Source organism: Artibeus jamaicensis, unplaced genomic scaffold (assembly GCF_021234435.1).
Source record: "Artibeus jamaicensis isolate MK-2021 breed Jamaican fruit bat unplaced genomic scaffold, CSHL_Jam_final contig_548, whole genome shotgun sequence".
Taxonomy (NCBI): domain Eukaryota; kingdom Metazoa; phylum Chordata; class Mammalia; order Chiroptera; family Phyllostomidae; genus Artibeus; species Artibeus jamaicensis.
The window spans coordinates 15,802,863-15,824,539 of record NW_026521883.1 but is presented as its reverse complement, the minus strand read 5'-3'; the positions used below and the strand labels follow the sequence as shown (position 1 = coordinate 15,824,539).

At 38.5% G+C, this 21,677-nt stretch overlaps 1 protein-coding gene across 7 annotated transcripts in view; it reads left to right on the top strand.

Annotated features, from left to right (window-relative positions):
* The first annotated feature begins 6,297 nt into the window (after positions 1-6,297).
* TCF12 (transcription factor 12) overlaps positions 6,298-21,677 on the top strand; it is a 389,260-nt gene continuing 373,880 nt past the window's right edge. For 4 of the 7 annotated variants that reach the window (XM_053670007.1, XM_037151078.2, XM_053670006.1 and 1 more), the window contains exons 1-3: positions 6,298-6,388; positions 7,369-7,465; positions 8,500-8,572. In XM_053670007.1, coding sequence (XP_053525982.1) covers positions 7,391-7,465; positions 8,500-8,572 — 148 coding nt within the window. In that variant the 5' untranslated portion in view covers positions 6,298-6,388; positions 7,369-7,390. Of the gene's footprint in view, positions 6,389-6,823; positions 6,958-7,368; positions 7,466-8,499; positions 8,573-21,677 lie in introns of those variants that run through there. The other 3 variants (XM_037151075.2, XM_053670008.1, XM_037151079.2) reach the window with 3 other exon arrangements.

Sequence of the window (21,677 nt, the reverse complement as noted above, 5' to 3'; positions counted from 1 at the left end):
AATTAATTCATTTAGCAAATACCTTTTTTCCTTCAGAATGTTTTAAAGGCCTTGTTCCATTGCCTTCTAGCTTCCTGTGTTGTTGTTGAACAATGGGTTCCATGTTGTTTTTGGTCCTTTGCATTTATTTTACCCTGTTTTGTGGTCTCTCTAGAAGCTTGAAGTTCTCTTCTTTATCTGTTCCCTGTTCAAAATTCCTTGTTATATGGTTTGGTATAGATCTATTTCTATCCAATGTGGTGAGCACTTGGTGAACCCATTTCATCTGGTAACTTTCATAAACTTTAGTTTGGGGAATTTTTCTTAGATTATTTTATTGATGATGTTCCTTTTTTTCTCCTCACCTCTTTTTTTGGAGCCCTTATTATTTGGGTTTCGAATTTCCTGAAGTGGTCTTCTCGGTCTTTTTGCTCTGCTTTCTAGGAAATGTCCTTACCTTTTTCTTCTTTTTTATCAACTCTGCCACCCCCATTTATACATTCCTGTCTTTAATTCTAAATGCTCTAAATGTCTCGCATGATAGTGGCTTCCCTCAATTATCTGATAATCCCGGTTGTATGCTTCACACTTAAGAACAGGACAACAAAATGCTGATGGAAACTTTGAGTGAACAGGTGAGATTTTGTCAGGTACAAACTTACCTGTAGAGAGATTTGTTGGCTCATAATTGGGGAACCTCTCATGTCTGTATCATTAGGTGTTACCTCTAGGGTTGATCAGATTCCACAAGGAAGGATCTTCTAATCTCTTTGGAAGTTGAAAACATGGCTGCCAAAATCTGGGAGCAAAGTTGGTGAAGATACCTGGGGACCTCAGCATCCAATATGCAAATGTTCATTGAATCCCCCTACCCTTCAGAGTCCTCCTGTTTCACTACCTGCAGATAATAAGTTTGCAGTATATAACCTAGGTACAATGGATGTGTTTGTTTGCCTGACCACATGGAGTTTTGAAGGGAATCTGGGTATCTGATTGCTGCTTAAACAGATTTGCAAACGAGCCTCATTACAGTACTCCCCACTTTCTTTACTTCATTTTAAGAGCAACTAGTTATGAGTCTTCTGGTGATGGTTTATGGCTAGTTATAGTGTTTTGGCTAGTTTGTTGATTGATTTACCTTATTGCTGCCTTAACACTTAGTTTTGTTACCTTTTTAAAATTACCTTTCTACTTTTCCAGCTTAAAGTTTTCTCACATTTTGTTGCCATAGTCTACTCTTTGCATCCCCATGCTTTTAATCCTTAAAAAGTCATTTTATGACATGATATGATATACTGAATTTACTTTAACTTAACATGGGGGTAGAAAAACAAGAGTAAGATAGAAGAGTCCACATTTATTAAATACATGTAGGCTCTTTTCTAAAAATATTTTATTTATTTTTAGAGGGAGGGAAATAGAGGGAGAAAGAGGAGAGAAATATCGACCAGTTGTCCCCAAGTGGGGACATGGCCTACAACCCTGGCAAGTGATCTGACTAGGAATTGAACCAGTGACCCTTCAGTTTGCAAGTCAACTCTTAATCCACTGAGGCACACCAGCCAGTGATGGAGATTCTTAATATTACTCTGCTTTTACATAGGCTTGAAATTTTGTATAATAAAAACATTTTTAGCTCTGGCTGTTGTGGCTCAGTTGGCTGGGCATTGTCCCACAAAGCAAAAGGTTGCTGGCTCAATTTCCCATCAGGGCATGTTCAGGTTGTAGGTTTGGTCCTTGGTTGGGGCATGAATGAGAAGCAGCTGATTGATATTCTTCTCACACTGATGTTTCTCTCCCTCTCTTTCTCCCTCCCCTCACCTTCTCTAAAAATAAATAAAATAAAATAAAATTGAATTAAAAGTATTAAAAAATTCCTTTACTGATGTCTTAGTGTGATTTTAGAAGGGAACAAAATTTGGAGCATGTGTTAAACTGACATTTCTACCTAGAAGTTCAGAACCATTCATTTTTTTCAACAAATATTATTGATCATCTGCTACCTCCTAGGCACTGTGCCAAGAAACACAAAGGAAAATGAAAAAGAAAGATTATTATACATTGAACTTGATCAACTAAACTGCATTTTTTAAATTAAAATATGTGGCTCCCTGAGTTTGATGTTTTAGAGTGTTTGACAGTTTTTTCTTTTTCTGACCTCTGAATTTATCTTTATTTTCATGTAGATTTATGCTTTTATGAAATGTGAAAGAAGGAACCCTAAAGGGGAAAAGACTTTAGGTATAAGATGGAGTATTAGGGAATATCTCAACTCAGAAAAGAGCATCCATACAAGCTATTTAATGGCTTGAATAATAAATGATACTAGCAAGCAGTAGAGAACTCTTTTTATCTATGAACATGGAGAAGAGGCAAAATCTATACTTGAAGATCCCACAAAGGTGAGGAGTTCTTGTTGGCTGATGGAAGAGAATGAGGAGAGTGGCCTATTGAAGAATAGTAGAATCTTGGCTTTTAGTTCATTAGTATTGGGAATACCATGAGCTGAAGGTAATACTTCTTAAGCTAATTGTTTCATAAAATTGTTCCTTTTAGTTTCAAGGGTACGGCTGTGGGGAAACAAAGCATGGACTCCCAGCTGCTTTCCAAAGGAGTAGTAGAGTAGGGAACTACCAGGGAGTACATTAGCCATCAACTTTGGTTTTAGGGGGATAATACTAGGAGGGTAGTCACTCCATCTAGAGAGCAACTTACCAGTTGACTTGATTAGCTCTATTCTCTCCCCTCCTCCACTTTCTCTTTCTCTGAGCTTTCTAGAATACTTGCCTTCTAAACAAGAGATCAAGTTCAAGTCAATCTTGAAATGAAGCAAAGCCCATTGCTTTGGATGCTTTTCCTTTTACCTATAAACATTTCTTTGAGAAACTCAGATCTCCCTGATAAAATTGTGTGTGTGTTTTCTGTTGTGGAGTGGAAAGTGAGGGGGCCTCTTAGAAAGTAAGGACTGAAACTATGCTAATGGAACTCCTGTGTCTGCTCAATGGCAGGCTAAGGTGAATGGACTAAAATCTGTCAAATTATATCCTTCTTGAAAGCAGCATGGGTTTGAAACTCTGTTCCTCACAGCATTTAGCACTATGCCTTGCGTGTAAGAAATGTTAACTAAATGTATTTCAATAATGATTTGTTAGCCCTGGCTGGTGTAGCTCACTGGATTGATCATGGGCCTGTGAACCAGAGGATCGCGGTTCGATTCCCAGTCAGGGCACATGCCTGGGTTGCAGGCAGGTTCCCTGAAGGTCAGTTCCCTGCAGGGGATGCACTAGAGGCAACCATACATTGATATTTCTCTCCCTCTCTCCTTCCCTTCCCCTCTAAAGATAAATAAATAACTCTTTAAAAAAATAATGATTTGTTGACATGGATTAATTTGCCCTATAGAAACAGTACTATTATTATTGAATTTGTATTATTGGTTGCTTCTCTCCAGGCTTTTCGATGAAGTCTTCTGGTTCTGTCTAGCAAGGTCAGCAAAGGCCAAGAAAGAAGTTACGAGTGACACAAAAATCCTGTTTTATACTTTTTTTAATCTTCCTTATATATCAGGAACATTATAGGAAACCCATTTGTGGGAATGATATTCCCCTATTAAAAATAATGCATGCAAAAATAACATTACAGCATGAAAAAAATCACATTATAATATCAAATGATTGATAGATTTAATTCCAGCCCTCCATGTTTTTAAGTGTCTATTATACATTGGGTTCGAAGTGCATGGTACAGATAGATGCAGTCTCAGCCCTCAAGGAGTATACAATCTAATGAGGAAAATAAGAGCACAAAACAATATGACCCATAATAGCTTTGAAAAAATTCTATTCAGTCCCTCAAAAGAGTGAGGAAGCCCCCTATGACTAAGGGTTTGAGCAGACAGTTATTCCTTCCTCTGAGGTAGTTGTATGGGAAGGCCGAGAAGAAAGTGGCTCTCCTTTTCTCTTGAAAACAGCATACATCCTTTGAATGGGATTACATACTTGCCCCATTTCCCAAGACTTCTCTGAGCCATCGAATTTTACCATTGGAACGGGGCCTTTAAAGTTTGTCAGACTTCCCATCTGCTATGTAGCTATTGGACCTGTATTGCCTACAACATGCTACATTACAAAGAGCAGAGAACTCTAACACTGTTGGTTTAATCAATGAAGACAGATATGGGTTCAGAAGCTGTTTGGTCACAGGCTCAAAAACATCACCAAAGGTAACATTTCTTTCTGCCTACTCTTTCTCCATGTCTGTTTTATTTTAACCTGGCTGGACCTTGTGGATGAAGGATGGCTGCACACAGTCCAGGGGCTCCCAGATATTCCCCCCATAGAATATGCTGGAAACATGCCTTCAATTTTTTTTAAACTGCCATTATGCTCTGTCAAATTTTTTAAGATTTTTCATTTATCAGGGAAGAAGAGAGGGAGAGAAATATCCATGTATGGTTGCCTCTTGTGTATCCCCTGCTGGGAACTGGCCTGCAACCCAGGCATGTGCCCTGACTGGGAATCCAACTGTGATCCTCTGGTTCCCAGGCCCATGCTCAATCCACTGAGCTACATCAGCCAGAGCATAATTTTGTTATTTTTTTGAAGTACCTTGATTTTTGTGTACATCCTGGTTGCCTCTGAGGCTGTCTTGAAATATAAAACAAACTAACAAAAACTTTCCCAAATGTCCCCAGCAAGTCGCTCTTTTCATTGGCCAAAATTATATCATGCCCACTGCCAAGCAATAACTATAGCAGGGAATGGGACCGTGTTGACTTATTTAAGTTGGAATTAAGTTAACTTGCTTTTATATTGGAACCATATACTCCAGCAGGCAGCCAGGGCAAGATGTGACTCTAAGAATGGGGTGGGGGTTTGGGGGTATGTTTAGCTAGGTAAGGAGGAGTAGATATAGGTGAGGCTACCACAGAATCTGGGACAAGGTCCACGGTGTAGTCATTGATGTCATGGAAATCCCTGCCCACAAGCTACAATGGTCTTTTCCCCCTGGACAGCTCCGGTTGTAATAAAGTATGGTAACTGTATATTTGCAGGCACTCTACCTCCTTGCTTCCGTGTAAGTCTGGGCTCCAACGGCTCCTTCTGGCCATAGTTGTTACCTGAAGGCGTTGGCTGCTTCTTCAATTTATACTTTCTTCAGTGTTTCTCCTCCTTGGCTCTTACTGGTGTTTATTTCACTCGCTGACCCAAAAAAGTGAGAACACTGTCTGCCATTAGATAAATCATTACTGCCACCTCTGAAACGAAAGGAATTGAGGTTTAGTTATTTTGTCTTCTTTCTATTTCATTTGGGGATTCTTCAGGCCCAGTTCAGAACTTGCCCAAGGTAGTGGCTGTGGACGAAGAGACAGGCTTGATCCATTTCCAAGTACTTGTCCCGCTGTGCAGTTTGCTGTCCCGAGTGGGATTCCGATGGGAAGAGCTGATTGTTGACATGGAGGCTTGAGTGAGTGGAGTTATTTCGGAACCTGAACCTCGGGCAGCTTTGCGTGGTTTGAGGGAGGTTTTGCTCCTTCTGCCTTCAGCTCAGCAACAAATTTGACCAACCACCTCTACTCCACTGTGGACGGAGGTGGCCGGGTGTCCATCTTCCCCACGTACTCATCTTCTGTGCCCAGCACTGCACTGCCTACCGGTGCTGGAACCTCCCGGCCCGCTAAGCGCGGGTTCCAGCGTCCAATCGCGGCTCGCTCCGGAGCAGCAGCCTTCAGGGCTCTGCGTGCTCGGGCTGGGTGGCCTGGCCAGCAGATCTAGATGGGCGCGCAGAGGCGTCTCCGCCGCTCCCTGTCAGGCCGAAGCAGGAGCGGGATCAGCTGCAGGAGACACCGCGGTGCCCGCTGCATCGCTCCAGGGGGCCCGGAGGAGGCGTTCTCAGCAGGCCGGAGCGGACCTGCTTCGTAGGGTGCCTGTGTGCGTCTACCGCCTCTCCCCACCAGTCCGACTCCGTCCCGCCTCACTCCACCGCGGGCTTTGTCCACAAACTGCTTGGCCGCCACTCCCTGTTCCCGCCGGCTCCTCCCCGCCCCCTTCCCGCGGGCCCCACTACCTCGGCGCAGGAGGCAGGAGGGGGCCGGAGAAGAAGGGGTTAAGCCGAGGCTCTTCCCGGCGCGGAGGGATCCAGAGCCGAGCTGAGCGCTGTGCTGAGGCCGCCTCAGCGAAAAAAATGTCCGCCTGAGGAGACCCACAAGTTCTATTCGGGGGGACCGCCAGCCCGCCCCGGGGAGGAAGGGGCGGCTAGGCCCTAGAGCCGCCTCCCCCGCCCGGATCCGAGAGATCGCGCGGGGCAAAGTGAACCGAGCCGCCGGGCGGTGCAAGGGGAAGCCGGAGCCCGCTCTCCTGGCCAAAGTGAACTTTAATCGGGGTGGTTGGATGCGGAGACGGGGCGGCAGGTAATTGCGGACTGGCAAACGGGAGGGGGACGCCGTGGCGGGGCTGCGGAGCGCAACCGCGTCCCGCCGTAGCGGAGGTGTCCCCGGCCCGCTCCCCAACTCCGCACCCCTTTGTACAGAACGAACCCGGGGTCCCCTCCAAGTTGGGGAGCGGAGTGGGGGCGGAGGCGAGAGTCGCGGGCGGCCAGGCCCGCGGGCGGCGCGCTCGGCCTGCATGCCCCATTCGGTTCTGGGCTCGGGCTTTGGGGCGCGCGGGAGAGCGGGCTGCTTCGGCCGCCAAGCCAAGCTCATTGTTCCGCAGGTCCGAGGCCGTCCGTCCGTCCGCAGGCAGGGCAGTAAAAGTGGGAGGAGGTCGAGCCAGGGAGGAGGACGACGGGCGTAAGCGAGACTAGTTGTCCGTGTTTCTGTTTTCTTTTTGAAAACGTCTCTTAGACACGCAGAGGGTGCTTTGCGACACCCCCCACCCCGGCCCCGGGCCCGCCGGGGACGTCCGGGAGGCGGCGGCCGCAGACGCCGGCCTTCGAGCGGCGCGTTCCCTGCAACTTGTCAGTTCTATTGTTGCCGAGCCTGTGAGTCACTTCACATCTCCCCTTGCCGCCGCTCCGCTCGCTGGACGCCCAAACGCCCCTCACCCACCCTCTCGACACCCCCGCCCTGGCCGGACCCCGCGCGACAAGCTCTGGGCCGCGGCGCGGAGTAGGGGGCGCCGCGGAGGGAAAAGGGACGGGCTCCATAACTTGGGGGAGCGGCGGTGAGTTGCGGGAGCCGCCGCGTCGCTCCGGGGCTGCGCGGAGGAACCCGTGGATTCACCGAACGGGCGCGAGCTCCCGGCTTTTTCGTCCCTCTACTCGCGCGGCGAGGGGAACGAGTTGGATATTGAGCCCCCCCCCCCCCCCCCCCCCGCACTCTCGCTCTTCCACTAAGCCCCTCTCCATCCCCTTGGTGGTCTCTCGTTGAACCTGGTTCTCCCTCTACCTTAGGACCTGCTAGAAGTGGCCCAAGATGAATCCTCAGCAGCAGCGCATGGCCGCTATAGGGACCGACAAGGAGCTGAGCGACCTGCTGGACTTCAGTGCGGTATGAGAGCTTTCCGTGGCATATTGGGGTTCTGGTGAGGTTTATTTAAAAAATAAATAAATAAATAAAAAAGAAAGAAGGTGGGGGAAGCGACGTGGAGACTAGGCAGCGTTAACTCCCTTTGCTTTGAGCAGTAGTTCTCAGGGCTGTAGTCCAGCTCCCCCAAGTTGGACACCTGAACTTTGATGTAATGTCTAGACTTGCAGATTTAAAACTTTATTGCCGAAGGGGTCATTTGTTTTAACCAGTTAAAGGGAAAACAGTGTAATACTGAACTTTGGTTGAGTCATCTTCTAACCCTGATGATTATTAGGGATTTTGAATTTCATGTGAAAAAGAAAATTATTTTTTCTTCAACACTCCTAACCATTTCTTTCCCAAAGGTGTGGTATATGAAAGATGTCATTTACAAGAAAGCAAGTCAAGAGCTAGAATTTCCAGCCTTTTGAGCTGAGTACTTTTATGATACACATATGCTGTACATGTGTATGTGTATGTTTGTGTGTGTATATGTATATATTTAAAGTTTTGTACATGGTAAGTAATTGAATGACTTAAAAGTATCTGATGAAACCAAAGGGCCTCTGCCTTTATTTTTGACGGGTCGAAGTCCTTTATTAACTGCTGTTAGGAGTCAGGACCAATACCTACTTTATAATTACAAAGGACCTTTAGTGTATGTAGTAGTTTCATTGGATATGATTTTGACCGTGTATTAAATTGTAATGTAAATGTAATGAGATTAAGTTAGTTACAAAGTGAAAATAATGTACAGAAATTTACTATTTAAACTTAATAATCTTAGAATCTCTCATTTAAGTGATTGGTGTATTCTGCAGGGCAGAATATAAGCAGTATTTCCAAGAAGTGTTAGGTAATAGTATCACTTAGTGTATTTGCATTTCTGGTTCTGAACATACATTCCAATTTTATTTCAACTCATTTTTGCAATATAGTAACTAACTAATGACTTCTTGGTTTGCAAGGAGTCTGGAAGAATTTTAGGACTAACACACTTTTTGGTTATTTTGCAGATGTTTTCCCCACCTGTTAATAGTGGGAAAACCAGACCAACAACACTGGGAAGCAGTCAGTTCAGTGGATCAGGTAAGATTGATGTCTAAAATCAGAAACTCATATTTTAGTGGTAGGATACGGTTTAGTAGAAAAGTATAAAATATTTAGATAGTTTCTTCATGCTATTCTTTAGTGTTCTATTAAAATTACAAATAAAAACAAAAAATGAAAATAAAAACAAACCAAGCCTCCAATGTGGGCTCTTGCTGTAAGAATCTGACATTTCTCTAAGAATTTCAATATAGATTTAAAATGATGTTTCTATGAATTTTTTAATTGAGAATTGTCTTGAATACGAGAGGTTATATCATGCCTCTATATTTAGAAAAGTGCCAGGAGAAAATGCCCTATGGTTCTTATGTGGACTTCTATTTTAATGCTTATTTAAATATGTATTTTTAAATTTTGCTAATTTTTTAGTCCATTAGCATTATTAAACCCTGGGTTATAAAGAATTGGTAAAATATTATTTAATATGTGCACATGAAAAATAGAATTGAGTTAAGCAATATTAGTAAGATATTTATTTTAAAAGATGGCCATTCCCTTAAAAGTCTGAACCAAATTAACAGTTTTATGAATGGTTATTTAAAATGCTAATGGAATAAAAGTTACAAATAAATGAATAGGAGTTAGATTTATTAGATGACTGAGTTTTGTTGCATATTCAGAGTACATTAGGATAGTGGTTAAACTAAGTTAAATTCGATTCCTGTTCCTACACTAGTGCTGTCCTCTTTCAATTTACCTTCTGTATGTTTGTAACTGCTCTGTTTCATTAACATTCCAAATTTCTTAACTATGCATTTTTTGTTTTACGAATTTACTTAAACTCATGATTTGAAAAAAATAAACATTCTGTAAGTAAGGTCCATTCTAGTGCAGAGAAGCTGTAATTTTTAAATTTAACTTAAATTTATTTGTTAGCACACACAGACAGATGAAAGCAACAAAAAACAAAAACAAAAAAATTGAAGCCTCATGGCTTTAGTATCATTTTAAGAAAACCAGCTGTCAAATCTCTGGGCTGAAACTCGGTAATTCCTCTTTGACCGGTACTTTTATTTCCTCCAGTAAAGTGATAGTGATTTCTTAAGATACTGTGGGAGCAAAACATCACAAAGGAAGGTTAAATTAGTAATCGTTTTACCACTTTATACTGCTTTACATTTAAGAGATACTTCTATTTAAAAATTATACAATAACTTAATTTACTTTTAATGATGAAATTGCAACTTATGGGGAAAATAATATGTTGTTTAACATTTTAAATAAAAAGGCATTTTGGATTGTAAATATCCTAAGGCTAATATTATCTTTGATAAGAAGGGTGTCATAAAATGTCAGCCAAACCCCAGCTCTTCTCCTGCCTCCTTCCTTTTGACAGTCATGTGAAAATTGTCACTTTTTGGGAAGAGGGAGAACATTATTAATTAAGGTAGAAGAAGACTATATTCCCTTTCTTCACTGCTGTTTTGAGTATATCTCAGTTTTTGTAACAAATAATTCATTCTCAAGAAGTTTCAAATTTACTTTAATATTTAGTAGATGCTTGGTATATTTCATTAATGAATAGTGATATATTGCTGTTTCAGGGTGTTCCAGCTTGAATTATGGAAAATATATTTAGTTGACACTCAGTGATATCAATGACATCAGAAGCTTGATATTATAAATACTTTCAGAGACTTGATATTATAAATATCAAGACAATTTTAGAATAAAGACAATTTTTTCACTTTTTAAAATTAAGGTGTGATGGTTTTGTAGTCTGTGAAATTAACAAGTATATGATACTTGGTTCATATATATTCAAGTATCTGAATATATATGAACTTGTATGATAAACATGGCTCTGCAGAAGTAGGCCCTTCTTTCTGTAGCTTACATTACATGAAGAAAAAGATATCTTTTTACATTGTAGAAGTGGTCATATAGTATGTGATTCTTCAGAGTAGGAAATTTTTAGTTTTAAAACTGTTAGACTTGTCATTTATCCATTGAAAGTTTGAATTTAAACACCTGTATTTAGTGGACATAGTAATTTTTATCTGTGGTTTGTTTTAAATGTAGAAAAACTTAAAAGGTGTAACCTTTAATAATTAGTTTTGGGGAAGGGAAAATAGCATGTGATTATTTTATATCAAAGTACGTATACTAGTAGATATGGTTTTTCTGTAACCATTTCTTATCTTAAAGGAAATATCTAAAAGAAATTGGTATAGTTACATTATTTTATTTCTGTATTTTATTGAAATCGAATAATCTGTCTTGATATCAAAGGATGTATAATACATCCTAATGCTTGTTTGTTTGCAGCTTATAAGGATCTAAAGATCTGAATTTCTTTCTGAAGAGCTGACTTCAAGATTAGCATTTTCTTGCCTTTCGAGTATCATTTGTAAAACCCTAAGCCTTTGCCTCATGGAAGCTATAATTGTATAGTATAATTTCCTTTCTTGATTATTTGTCCTTTTCAGGATGATTTAATTTTACAGTAGGATTTTTTTGAGAAATAGTATATAAAACTTTTGGAATTTTCTAAAAACTGAAGACATGTGATATATGCTAGAGTACATGATGTTATTTTTAAAATCTTATTTTTAAAGCAAAACAAGTAACTCATATGATAGCTGACAGTTCATCAAAAGTCACTATGGAAAAGATGAATGTGCATTATTTACTATTATTAGTCTTGAGGAGTCTGTTGAAATGCTGGGGTTTTTTTTTTCCATCATGGTGCTATTTATTTATTTATTTTTGCCTAATGAGCCTGAATTTGTCTGCATGGTATGATAGAGTCTGTGAGGTATTCTTAACAGTGACCTTGAAAGAGGTATTTCTATAGGAGTTAAAGGGAGGCACTGTGTTAGGGCACTCCATAAGAGGAAAGCTTATTGAAAGAAAGGATTGACAAAGTGGAAATAGTTTAGATGTTTAAATCCACTGTCCCCTCGTGTTTGAGTATGTAGAACTAAATTGTGATACTGGTTTTAATTTGTAGTAGTTTAATGTTTATGTGCTATCTGAAAAATTCCCTTTGTTAGTTTTTGAATCTAAGTAATAAAAGATGTTGGGAGGGAGTGGGGTGTATTTGTTATGTGAGCCATACCGGGTCTCTGTCTCTGATATTTCTATCTAGAAAGTTAATTTTTTTAAAAAAAGATTTTATTCATTTATCTTTAGAGGGGAAGGGAAGGAGAGAGGGAGAGAAATATCAATGTATGGTTGCCTCTCGTGTGTCCCCCGCTGGGAACTGACTGGCCTGCAACCCAGGCATGTGCCCTGATGGGGAATGGACTCGCCATCCCTTAGTTCACAGGCTCGTGCTCCATCCACTGAGCTACACCAGCCAGGGCTCTAGAAAGTTATTTTAACTAGCAAGTACAGCTTTACTTTTCCTTATTCAAATCAGACTTTTATAACAGTTTCTGCCCAAGATTTTTGAAAATGACTGTAAGAATTACTTTCTAGCTCTTAAAATTTTTTTTAAGATTTTATTTATTTTTAGAGAGGGGGAAAGGAGCAGGAAAGACAGGAAGAAAAACATTTATGTGAGAGAGAAATATTGATTGGTTGCCTTTTGTATGCATCCCAACCAGGAATTCATCCAGCAACCCAGGCATGTGCCATGACTAGGAATCGAACTAGCTACCTTTTGCTTTGCAGAACAACACCCAGCCAGTTTGAGCCACACTGGTCAGGGCTAGCTTTTAGATTTTAAAAGGTGTACAGTTTTTCACTTTTCAGATATTGATCCATTTTTGGAGGGAGAAATTTTTCATGTGAACATACAAGTTATAGGGCCAGAAAAATAAATTCTCATTAAATTATTCTTGAGTAATTTTTAAAATTGAACTAATTTTCTTGTAGATTTGTATTCAGTTGTAAGAAACAATACAGAGATCCTGTGTACACTTACCAAGTTTCTCACAATAGTGACAACTTGCAACACTGTAGTACAATATTACAGTTGGGTTATTGATAGTGATAGAGTCAAGATACAATAACAGTTCTGTTACCACAAGGACTTCTGGTGTTTCTGTTTTATAACTGTATCTATTTCTAAAGTCTGTGGGAAGATTAGTAAATATCTACTTTCCATGTTTAACATGGAATAAGCTTTTCAAATCTCCTGTACCATTATATTGAAAATTTTTTTAAAAATCAAGAAAGAAAGCCAAAATTTACCAATGTAACTCAACTGTAATATAAGTAGAAATGGTCATTTAAAATAGGGTTGAAGCTCTGGCTGGTGTAGCTTAGTGGATTGAGTGCGGGCCTGGGGGCCTGCGAACCAGACGATTGTGGTTTGATTCCCAGTCAGGGCACATGCCTGGGTTGCAGGCCAGTTCCCAGCAGGGGCCAGTTCCCAGCAGGGGATGCACCAGAAGCAACCATACATTGATATTTCTTTCCCTGTCTCCTTCCCTTCCCCTCTAAATAAAAAAAAATAAAATAAAATAGGGTTGAAAACTAGGTTTGGTCTTTATATCAAGTATTTTAAGGTTAGGAGTAGAATGTGGCTCATGTTGTGTATATAACAGTGTTGAAATTGATATAATAACTATGATGTATAATAATACACACTTGTTCAAATTTGGTGCTGTTTTTTGGGTAACTAAACCATGTTAGACATTTGCTTCCAGCAAGTTGTAATGGTGAGTGGAGTAACTGCAGAGTCAGCAAGCATGTGAGGGATAATATAGTATTTTAGGATAAATATTTGTCTGCTGTTAAATAGCAAAAAAGTCTTTAGAGGAAATCTGTATATGAAAATAAAAACTTGGAAAACAGAAATATTAGAGACAAGATTTATAGCCATGAATGCTGTGTACTTTTCACAACAGTTCTTGTAGTGTTTCTCTAAGTAGGCATTGGCTTTAAGGGATTTGAAAAACAATTTGATTAGGTCATAGTATTTTAGAGTTTATTATACACAGTGTGGCATACCTATAATATTAGTTATTTTTTTTCTATTTTCATCAGCAATTTAAATACAAGTTGAACATTCTTTTAGGCTACTATTCTTTGGTATATATATTTTTTGAGTTTTTAAATAATTATCTTGGAATAGGAAGATAGAGATGAAAATCCTGAACCTTAAATATAAACATACAAGTTTTCACACTTTAGATTTAATGGGGTCACTTAGAATAATCTCTTATGAAAGCCAGCTAGTCTCTTTGTTCTTGAACAATTGGTAACCATGCCTGGAATGTCACTGCCTACCTAGTGTTGTCAGACTTGGATGGCTGTGGTTATTAGAGAGCGAAGTAACACTATTAGAAAGGGTTTTCTAAACAAACAAAAAAAACCAAACCTGTTTCTGGACATCATGACATACATTTTAAAAAATTGATAGGACTGCTTTTGGAAATCACTTGAATATATTTTTTGGATGGAAATGTTGAAAATAGAAATCTTATGCTTTTGCATTTAGGGAATAAGATGAGAGGATATTTATTTAAATATATCACTTCAAATGACCAATGAATGACTTGCTGCTTTTTAAAATAGTTGAGTCATATTAACCTAAGAATTATCAGTTAACTTAATATTTATTTAGCATGTACTTTGTGTAGCCTGTTCTAGTAGCTTTTGGAAAGGTCGGAAATGGAGAAGGACATACCAGAAAAAGTGGAGGCATTTTATTATCTAGCTAGAAAGAAAAAAATGTAAATTGGGAGGTAGATAAACTTTTGTAACATAAAAATGTCAACATCTGTGCATTAATGTAGTTTAAATTGAGTCCATAGGAATATGGATGTGCTGAGGAGTCAAGAAACTGGTCCAAGAAAAACTCATAGATGTTGAATTTAGAGTTCACTTTTGAAGATATGGAAAATGAATAAAGAAGGAGAAGAACTGGCTTCCTAGATGTTGAATAGTATGAAAAGAGACCCCCAAATGAGAATTTGGCTTGCTCCAAGGGCCTGTAACTTTCAGTGAAAGAGGAGATGGTTTTTATTGATCACCACTGCTGTGTTCCTAGACGAGCTCATAGTTATATACTATAATCTGGAGCCTGACTACATGGGTTCTAATCCAGTAATTGCCCCTTAATAGCTGGGTGATCTTGGGTAAATTACTTAACCTCTCTGTGCTTCTGTTTCTTAATCTGTAAAATTAAACGAATAATAGTTGCTATCCTGATAGAGTTGTTATGAATGTTGAATGAGTAATACAGATAAAGCTCCAAGAACAGCGCCTGGCACATAGTGAGGCTGTGGTGGAGTGGATTGTTAGTGGTGAGACAATGAGATAAGGAAAGCATTTATTTTTCAGGAGGCTCTTATGCTAATCTAGGTGTGAGCTGGTGAAGCTTTGGAATTCTATTAGTATAGGAGGTAGGAAGGAAAAAAATACCACAAAAAAGGAATTGACAGATTTGAAAGATTGGATTTATGTAGGTAACAGCAATGTCCCAAGGTTGCAGTTCTGGCATAGTTGGAGGATGGTAGTGCTACAGAAAGTAAAGATGCTGAATTGTTTTGAGCATTTTAAAATTTACACTATCTGGGACTTTCCTGGCTAATTTGGAGATTTATGACAGAAGAGTGCAGAGATGAGTTAAATAAGGATGTTGTTTTTTTTAAAAAACAACTCTTTTCTGCTTATAAAATTAATACATAGTTATCATTGAAAAGAAAATTGGAGAACAGAAAAAGCAACAGGGGAGGAAAAAACAGCCATTATTTTACTATCCAGAGAAAATGGTTTTGTTTCCTTTTAGTCTTTTTTTCCTGTTAGGCCTGTGTTTACAAAGTTGAGAGCTTAGTGATGTTTGTTTCATTTTATATTCTGCTTTTAAATTTTTACTTAATATTATGATTATTTTTTTATGTTCTTAAAGATTCTTTATAAGCTTGGTTGGATGGTGGTCTGGCCAGTGTGGCTCAGTTGATTGGGGCATCTTCCCACAAACTGAATGGTCACAGGGTCCGATTTCCTGTCAGGGCACACCTGGATTGTGGGTTCAGACCCTGGTTGAGGTAGGCACAGGGGTAGGGACTTACTGATGTTTTTCTCCCACATTGGTGTTTCTCTCCTTTTCTCTGCTTCCCTTCACCTTTCTCTGAAGTCAGTAAGCATGTCCTCGAGTGAGGATTTAAAAAAAATGTTGTATGATGTTTGTGGAATGGATATAGTGTTAACTTATCAAATCAGTTCTCTTACTGCGTGATGACATGTAGGGAGTTTATTAATTTGCTTTTTATTATGACAATATGATAATGAACATGTTTTTGTACATATACATACTTTTATCCATACTTTGATTTTCTTTAGATAGGAGAGGTAGAGTAGATTTTGTTTTATGTGCCAAGTTATAATTAAAGCTAAGTGAGTGAATGAGTGCCCTGAGGGAAATGAACTCAGGGAGATGAATTATTAGGCTAAGGATTGATGTTAATGGTGGAGTTAGATATGTAAAATTAGTGATTTTGGTTGATTATTTAATGTAAAAATACAAATTTTTATTAGTGTATGAATGGAGTCTAAGATGGCATTGGTATAGATTTGTATATACCAAATGGGTTGTGCATGACGGGAGGGAATTCCTGTCATTCTTTGACCTGTGTTTATTGAAATGGAATGTAATCTAATTGGAGTCTGTCAGCGAGAGAGCACTTGAATTCTTGACTTTTTATAAGAGAGACAGTGTAGTGCAATGGGAAGAATTGGGTTTAGGAGCCAGATAACTGGATTGGGATTGGAATAATTGCTTTGTGACTTGCTAGCTGGGTGGCACCCTCTTAAGTAACACTAATGATATTAATAATAGTAATAATTATAACCAATATGGTAGTCAGTGTTTATTGAACTGTTGTTATATGCTAGGCACTGTGCTGAGCAATTTACAGGCATTATCTCATTTTACCCAAGGTTTCCTGGTTGAGGGGCATATGGAAATGCTGCCATTGGGGCAACATATCAAAGTTGCTTTTTAGTGCCATAAAATTGTATATTGTAAAAAGTCTGAAAAGAAGTCAGGCAGAAGAATAGTTTTGAAAGGTCGTCAGGTACCTTAGAACCTTACCTTTTATTTTTTTAGTTCATTTATTTTTAATATTGTTATTTTGTAGACTATATACTGTGTAGTGCAGAAAAATGAGAAGTGTGGGCACCTTTTGAAAGCCTCTTCCATGCTTAGGCATTGCCACGTGGATGTAGTGTTTTGTCCATATTCTCTCTTCAGCTACTTCAAATTCTTTCTGGAGGAGGCGTAGTCTCAGTAAATAAATAAAAATTATGTGACCTGAGAGGACAGAATAGTCAGATGACAGATTGGAAAGAATGTTCAGGGTCTCTAGAGAAGAGCTTCTCCACTTTTTTCTTAATGGTAAAGTAGGAGGTACATAAACTCCCCTTGCAGCCTGAAGCAGCACATTGCAGGTCAGCAGAAGAAATCGTAAAAAATCATGTCATTTTACTTTCTTCTCCCTAACACAAACGTATTTGTTGTTATATAAATATACTTTAATTAATCACTGAGTAACACCGAAGTTCTAGTGAGATGTATTATGTTTATTGCCTTCCTCCTGCTTTGCTTTTTATTTTTGATGTTAAGGGCCAGGATGGAGTGGGATGTAGGCCTATACTATCTTTTCCTTTGTGAGAAGCCCAGCTCTGAAGCATATATTTTAAAAAAGATTTTATTTATTTATTTTTAGAGAGAGGGGAAGAGGAAGAAAGAGAGGAAGAGAAACATCAGTGTGTGGTTGCCTCTCATGCCCTCAACCAGGGACCTGGCTCCTAATTCAGGCATGTGTCCTGACCGGGAATTGAACTGGTGACCTTTCCGTTTGCAGGATGATGCCCAACCACTGAGCCACACTGGTTGGGGCAGCATATTCTGTAGGAGTCTTTACTCCTGGATCTTTTCTTCCCACAGAAGCCTATGGAATGGGATCATTACCTTAGTGGGGGAAATGGTTTTGGTTGGAGGGAAATTATTACTTTATAAACAGGAGTGCAGAGGTCAATTGACCCTCTGCTTTCTATTTACAGGTAGACTATCCTGTAATTTCTTAACATACTTATGACTTGAGAAGACAATATATATTTTTTTATAGGGAGAGCTTTGGTGTTTAAAAAAATTTTTTGTTGTTCCATGGTTAAAATGTGTTTTTATAAAGACCATGGTGAGTCGTTTGAGCTACTACTATAAGCTAGGTGATTGGGGACTTAAAGCTCACATTTAAAGATCATACAGAAATTAAAACACATTAGGGATTAGTTACTAATATTAATTGTGTTGGATAGTGACTAAAGGATGAAACCTTCAAATAAAATAAAAAACAATTTAAGTTGTAAGACAGAAAAATACCACTTTTTAAAAACAACCACACTGCCATATCTTAACATATTTTTGGTTATTAAAAATGGAGAAAGTTTGCCTAAGATGTCATTTTGTCACATTTGTTTAGGTGTTAGGAAGGTGCCTGAATTTGAATTGAGGAGGCCTTTGAATTTGAAAGATTGTTCCAGTTACTTAAAGGAACTAGAGGCAGCCTTACCCAACAGTTGTTGGTTTATTTTTTCTGATGTTTTTGCCATTGAGCCATTGCGAGGCTTTAAAATGAGCAGGATCGACTCATGATTACTATACCACAACTTCATTGGTGGTTAATATGGTCAAACTTAATATGATCATGCAACTCCAATCAATGAGCAAATGTACTGATGTGGGTTGACAAGTAGTGGTGGGGCACCACAGAAGTCCCCTCCAAAAGGGGAGAATCACAGTCGTCAAGCTTCTTAGTCTTTGAGGTATTTGTTGTTGTTGTGAGATTGTTGGGGATAAATAAAAGGTTTTGTATGCCACTGAAGAGGAAAAAATGCTAGGCTCACTTTGAGCTTATGGCAGAAGCATGATTTGTCCATAAGTTAGAGAATTTGAGTCTCTATGGGTAGTCATAGACTATGGGTGAAAATCTTTTGAATTCTCCTGAGTTATCTGGTCCTGTCAGTTTTTTGCTATTGAGAAGTCCTGCTGTATCTAGCTGACTTTGTTACCTGTTAGAGGCCCATTGCCTATCTGTTTGGCATTGACACGTTAAGATTTTATAAAATGTTTCTCATCATTTGTCCCAATTTGGAATAAAGTTAAAGGGAAAGTTTTTAGATGTTTAATCTCTTGGTGGAACCCTACAGCTGGCCTGAATTGATTGTGCGTCTCCAACTAGGCAAGTATTGTTTGTAATCAGACCCATTTCAAGATTATATTAAGTATTCTACCTCTTGTCTAAGCATCTGCTAGTTCTTTTATTCTAGGAGATAGCATAGTTTATTTATTATATGTCTAGACCACTTTTTGTCTGCTAAAGGACCACAATTACTGAAAAGCAATTTTGAAATCCCGAAAGGTCAGAAACTAAATTTTTCCTTTAAATTCAGGATAAACTATTTTCATGGCAAAAACTGATCGTATCTGAAGGGAGGCCGCTGACATTCTTTATTTCCCTGGTTACTGTATGGTTACCAGGTACTGGGGGGTGATTTGTAACATTGTATATATAGTACTCTATATTTCTTCCCTAAAATCTGATTCTAAAAGCCACCTGGCCCCACTGATTTCTGAAAAGGTATTATAGACCCTCCTCTTTGTACCTCCTCAACTCAAAATAAGTAGTTCTTTTTTTGGGCTAAAAATCTGATTAGATTTTATTACTTTCAATATAGAATAAAATTGTGATGGACTTGCTAGTATAAAGGAGATTCTTTTTGGAATGTAGGTTTTTTAGGCTGAGGTTTGTGCCTTGAACGGTTGGTCCAGTACATTGATTTAGGGAATCAATTTCTATTTTGAGGAGGGACATGCTTTTTCATCTTTTGGGCGAAGTAGTGAGTGTACTGATATTTCCCTGGTGAGTTTCCATGGACATTTTTAGGGTGGTAACAGGAGCTATATTTATACATATGTGTAAAACCAAATGAAAACTATTTACACACATACACACCTAGCATTATGATTATCTCTAAAAGGAGGGCTCAACTTCAAGCATACCCAGTATTAACTGCTACCTGAGATCAAATTCTCTCAGAAAAGAGAATCCTACCAAGCCATCTTCATGAAGACAAGGAGGGGCTATGTAAGATGTGGTTCCGTGGGGACAGACAACAAAACCAGTCTTTGGTAATTTTATTCTCTCCTTTTATATTGTTTAAAAGTTTTCATAGATTAGAAACATAATGTTTATTCCTGCAATATACTCAGTAAAGGGAACTTCATTAAAAACAAATTGTGATTTTAATGAGTCTGTGGAAATTCCCTTAGGAGTCTGTCATTGGCTTCTTATTCCCACTGCTGCTTAACATAAACTATGAAAGTAGCAATGAAGTGAGGTGAAATAAATTGCTTTGTTTTGTATCTGTTTTTGAGAGGCAGGGCAATTGGCCATTCTGATTTTTCTGGTTGCCTTGCAAACCTGTTCTGTGTATTGTTCTCCCAGTGTTACTGTCTTAAGAACTTTGGTACATTATTGGATAGTTAAATTCACTTAAAGTTTGTAGGAGTTTAAGATGCCCTGCTGTAGGAGCACAAAATAGACCATTCATCCAGGGTTTCTCTTTTATAGTTACCCTCATATAACTTCTTGTCAAGTTTAAAGAGTAGTGCCATGATGAGCAGACTCTGAGTTTGATTCTGAAGGCTTGCTAAACTAACTGTGTAGCTGTAGGACTTTGACCAGTGAATGATTGGGGGAAGAGGAGGAGTCTTACTGTTAAAAAAAAAACAATAATGATAAAAGTTATTAATAAGTATTTATACATTTACTTCATAGTTCTTGTAAGTTGTAACTGTTTATTTTACAGAGGAAATAGAAAAATCAACAGTGATATACATTTTCCTGTGGTTTTTTATTGCTCCTCAGAAGCAGCAAACTGATCAGTTGTAGTTGCACCTGCACTGATACCAATCTACACCAAGGCATGGTTTGTCTTGAGGAATTGAATTTCTCTACAAATCTTTAAAATTTGTTGTTGTAACAGGAAGTTTAAATGGTATAATACTGACATTCTTCAAAAGAAACAGCATCAAGATTTATTTCAATTAAAAAGAAAACATAATTATTAAAAGCCTCCATAAAATAAAACATTAGTATTGTAAGAATTAAATATAAACAACTACAGGCTGAAATACCTTTAGGAGACTGTAGTTCTTTTTATGTGTGGTCTTCTCTTACTATTCATCTGTCATCAGACTTTGTGCTTTAGGAAGAAGATGACATTTGATAAGTGTAAGATATTTGGAATATTTACATTTGTTATGTAGTTGAAGCTATAGAAAAGAATGGTTGCTTCATAGTGTGGAAAATTCTTTATTTTCACTTCTACTTTTCAAAGATTCACTGTTTATATAGATATAAAGGCAAGTAAAAGCAGATAGAAAATAGTTATTCCAAAGGAAGTTTAAAAATGTTATTAAATGTACATTAGAGATTTTTAAATGGAAATTGTTAAAATATAATTTGGCAACAGAACCTTCAGTATATTAAAATGAAAAGATTTATGCTAACTTTTGTACTATTGAGAGGGTGCCAATTAGTCCATTATGTATTTTCATTTATTTAAATACATTTAATTTCATCATGTAGAAGAGCATCCGTAGGTATTAGAGCTCTTACTAGCACATTGTTTTATTTTATTGGTCTATGTAGAATGGTTTGTTTAAGGTGGTGGAGAATAGATAATGATACATTCTAGTGTAGTGGAAAGAGGAGGTGTTTGGAGTCACAAAGTTTGGTTCAGTGTTGGCTTTATCATTTACTAGATTTATGATTCTAGGGCAGTATGTTAGCTTATCTGAGTCTTGTTTATCTTACGTCTAAAGTGAGGAGAATAAAAAAGTACCCTAGGGGTTGTGATAGTGACCAAGGTAACTAATTTTTAAGGAAATTCTTTCAAAAAATGTGGAGATTTGTCATTCTGCACAAGTAATTAGTTGTCTTTATTATGTTAGGTTGCATAGCAACTTTTAAAGGGATTCTAAGCTTACAAATATATATGGAGAAAATGACTCTTCATGCAAAACTCACACAGTTCAGTTACATATAGCTACTGAAGATTAAGTCAGGTGACTGAGAGGGATGACAACTTAAGGGACTCCTTTATTGTAGGCAATCCTTGA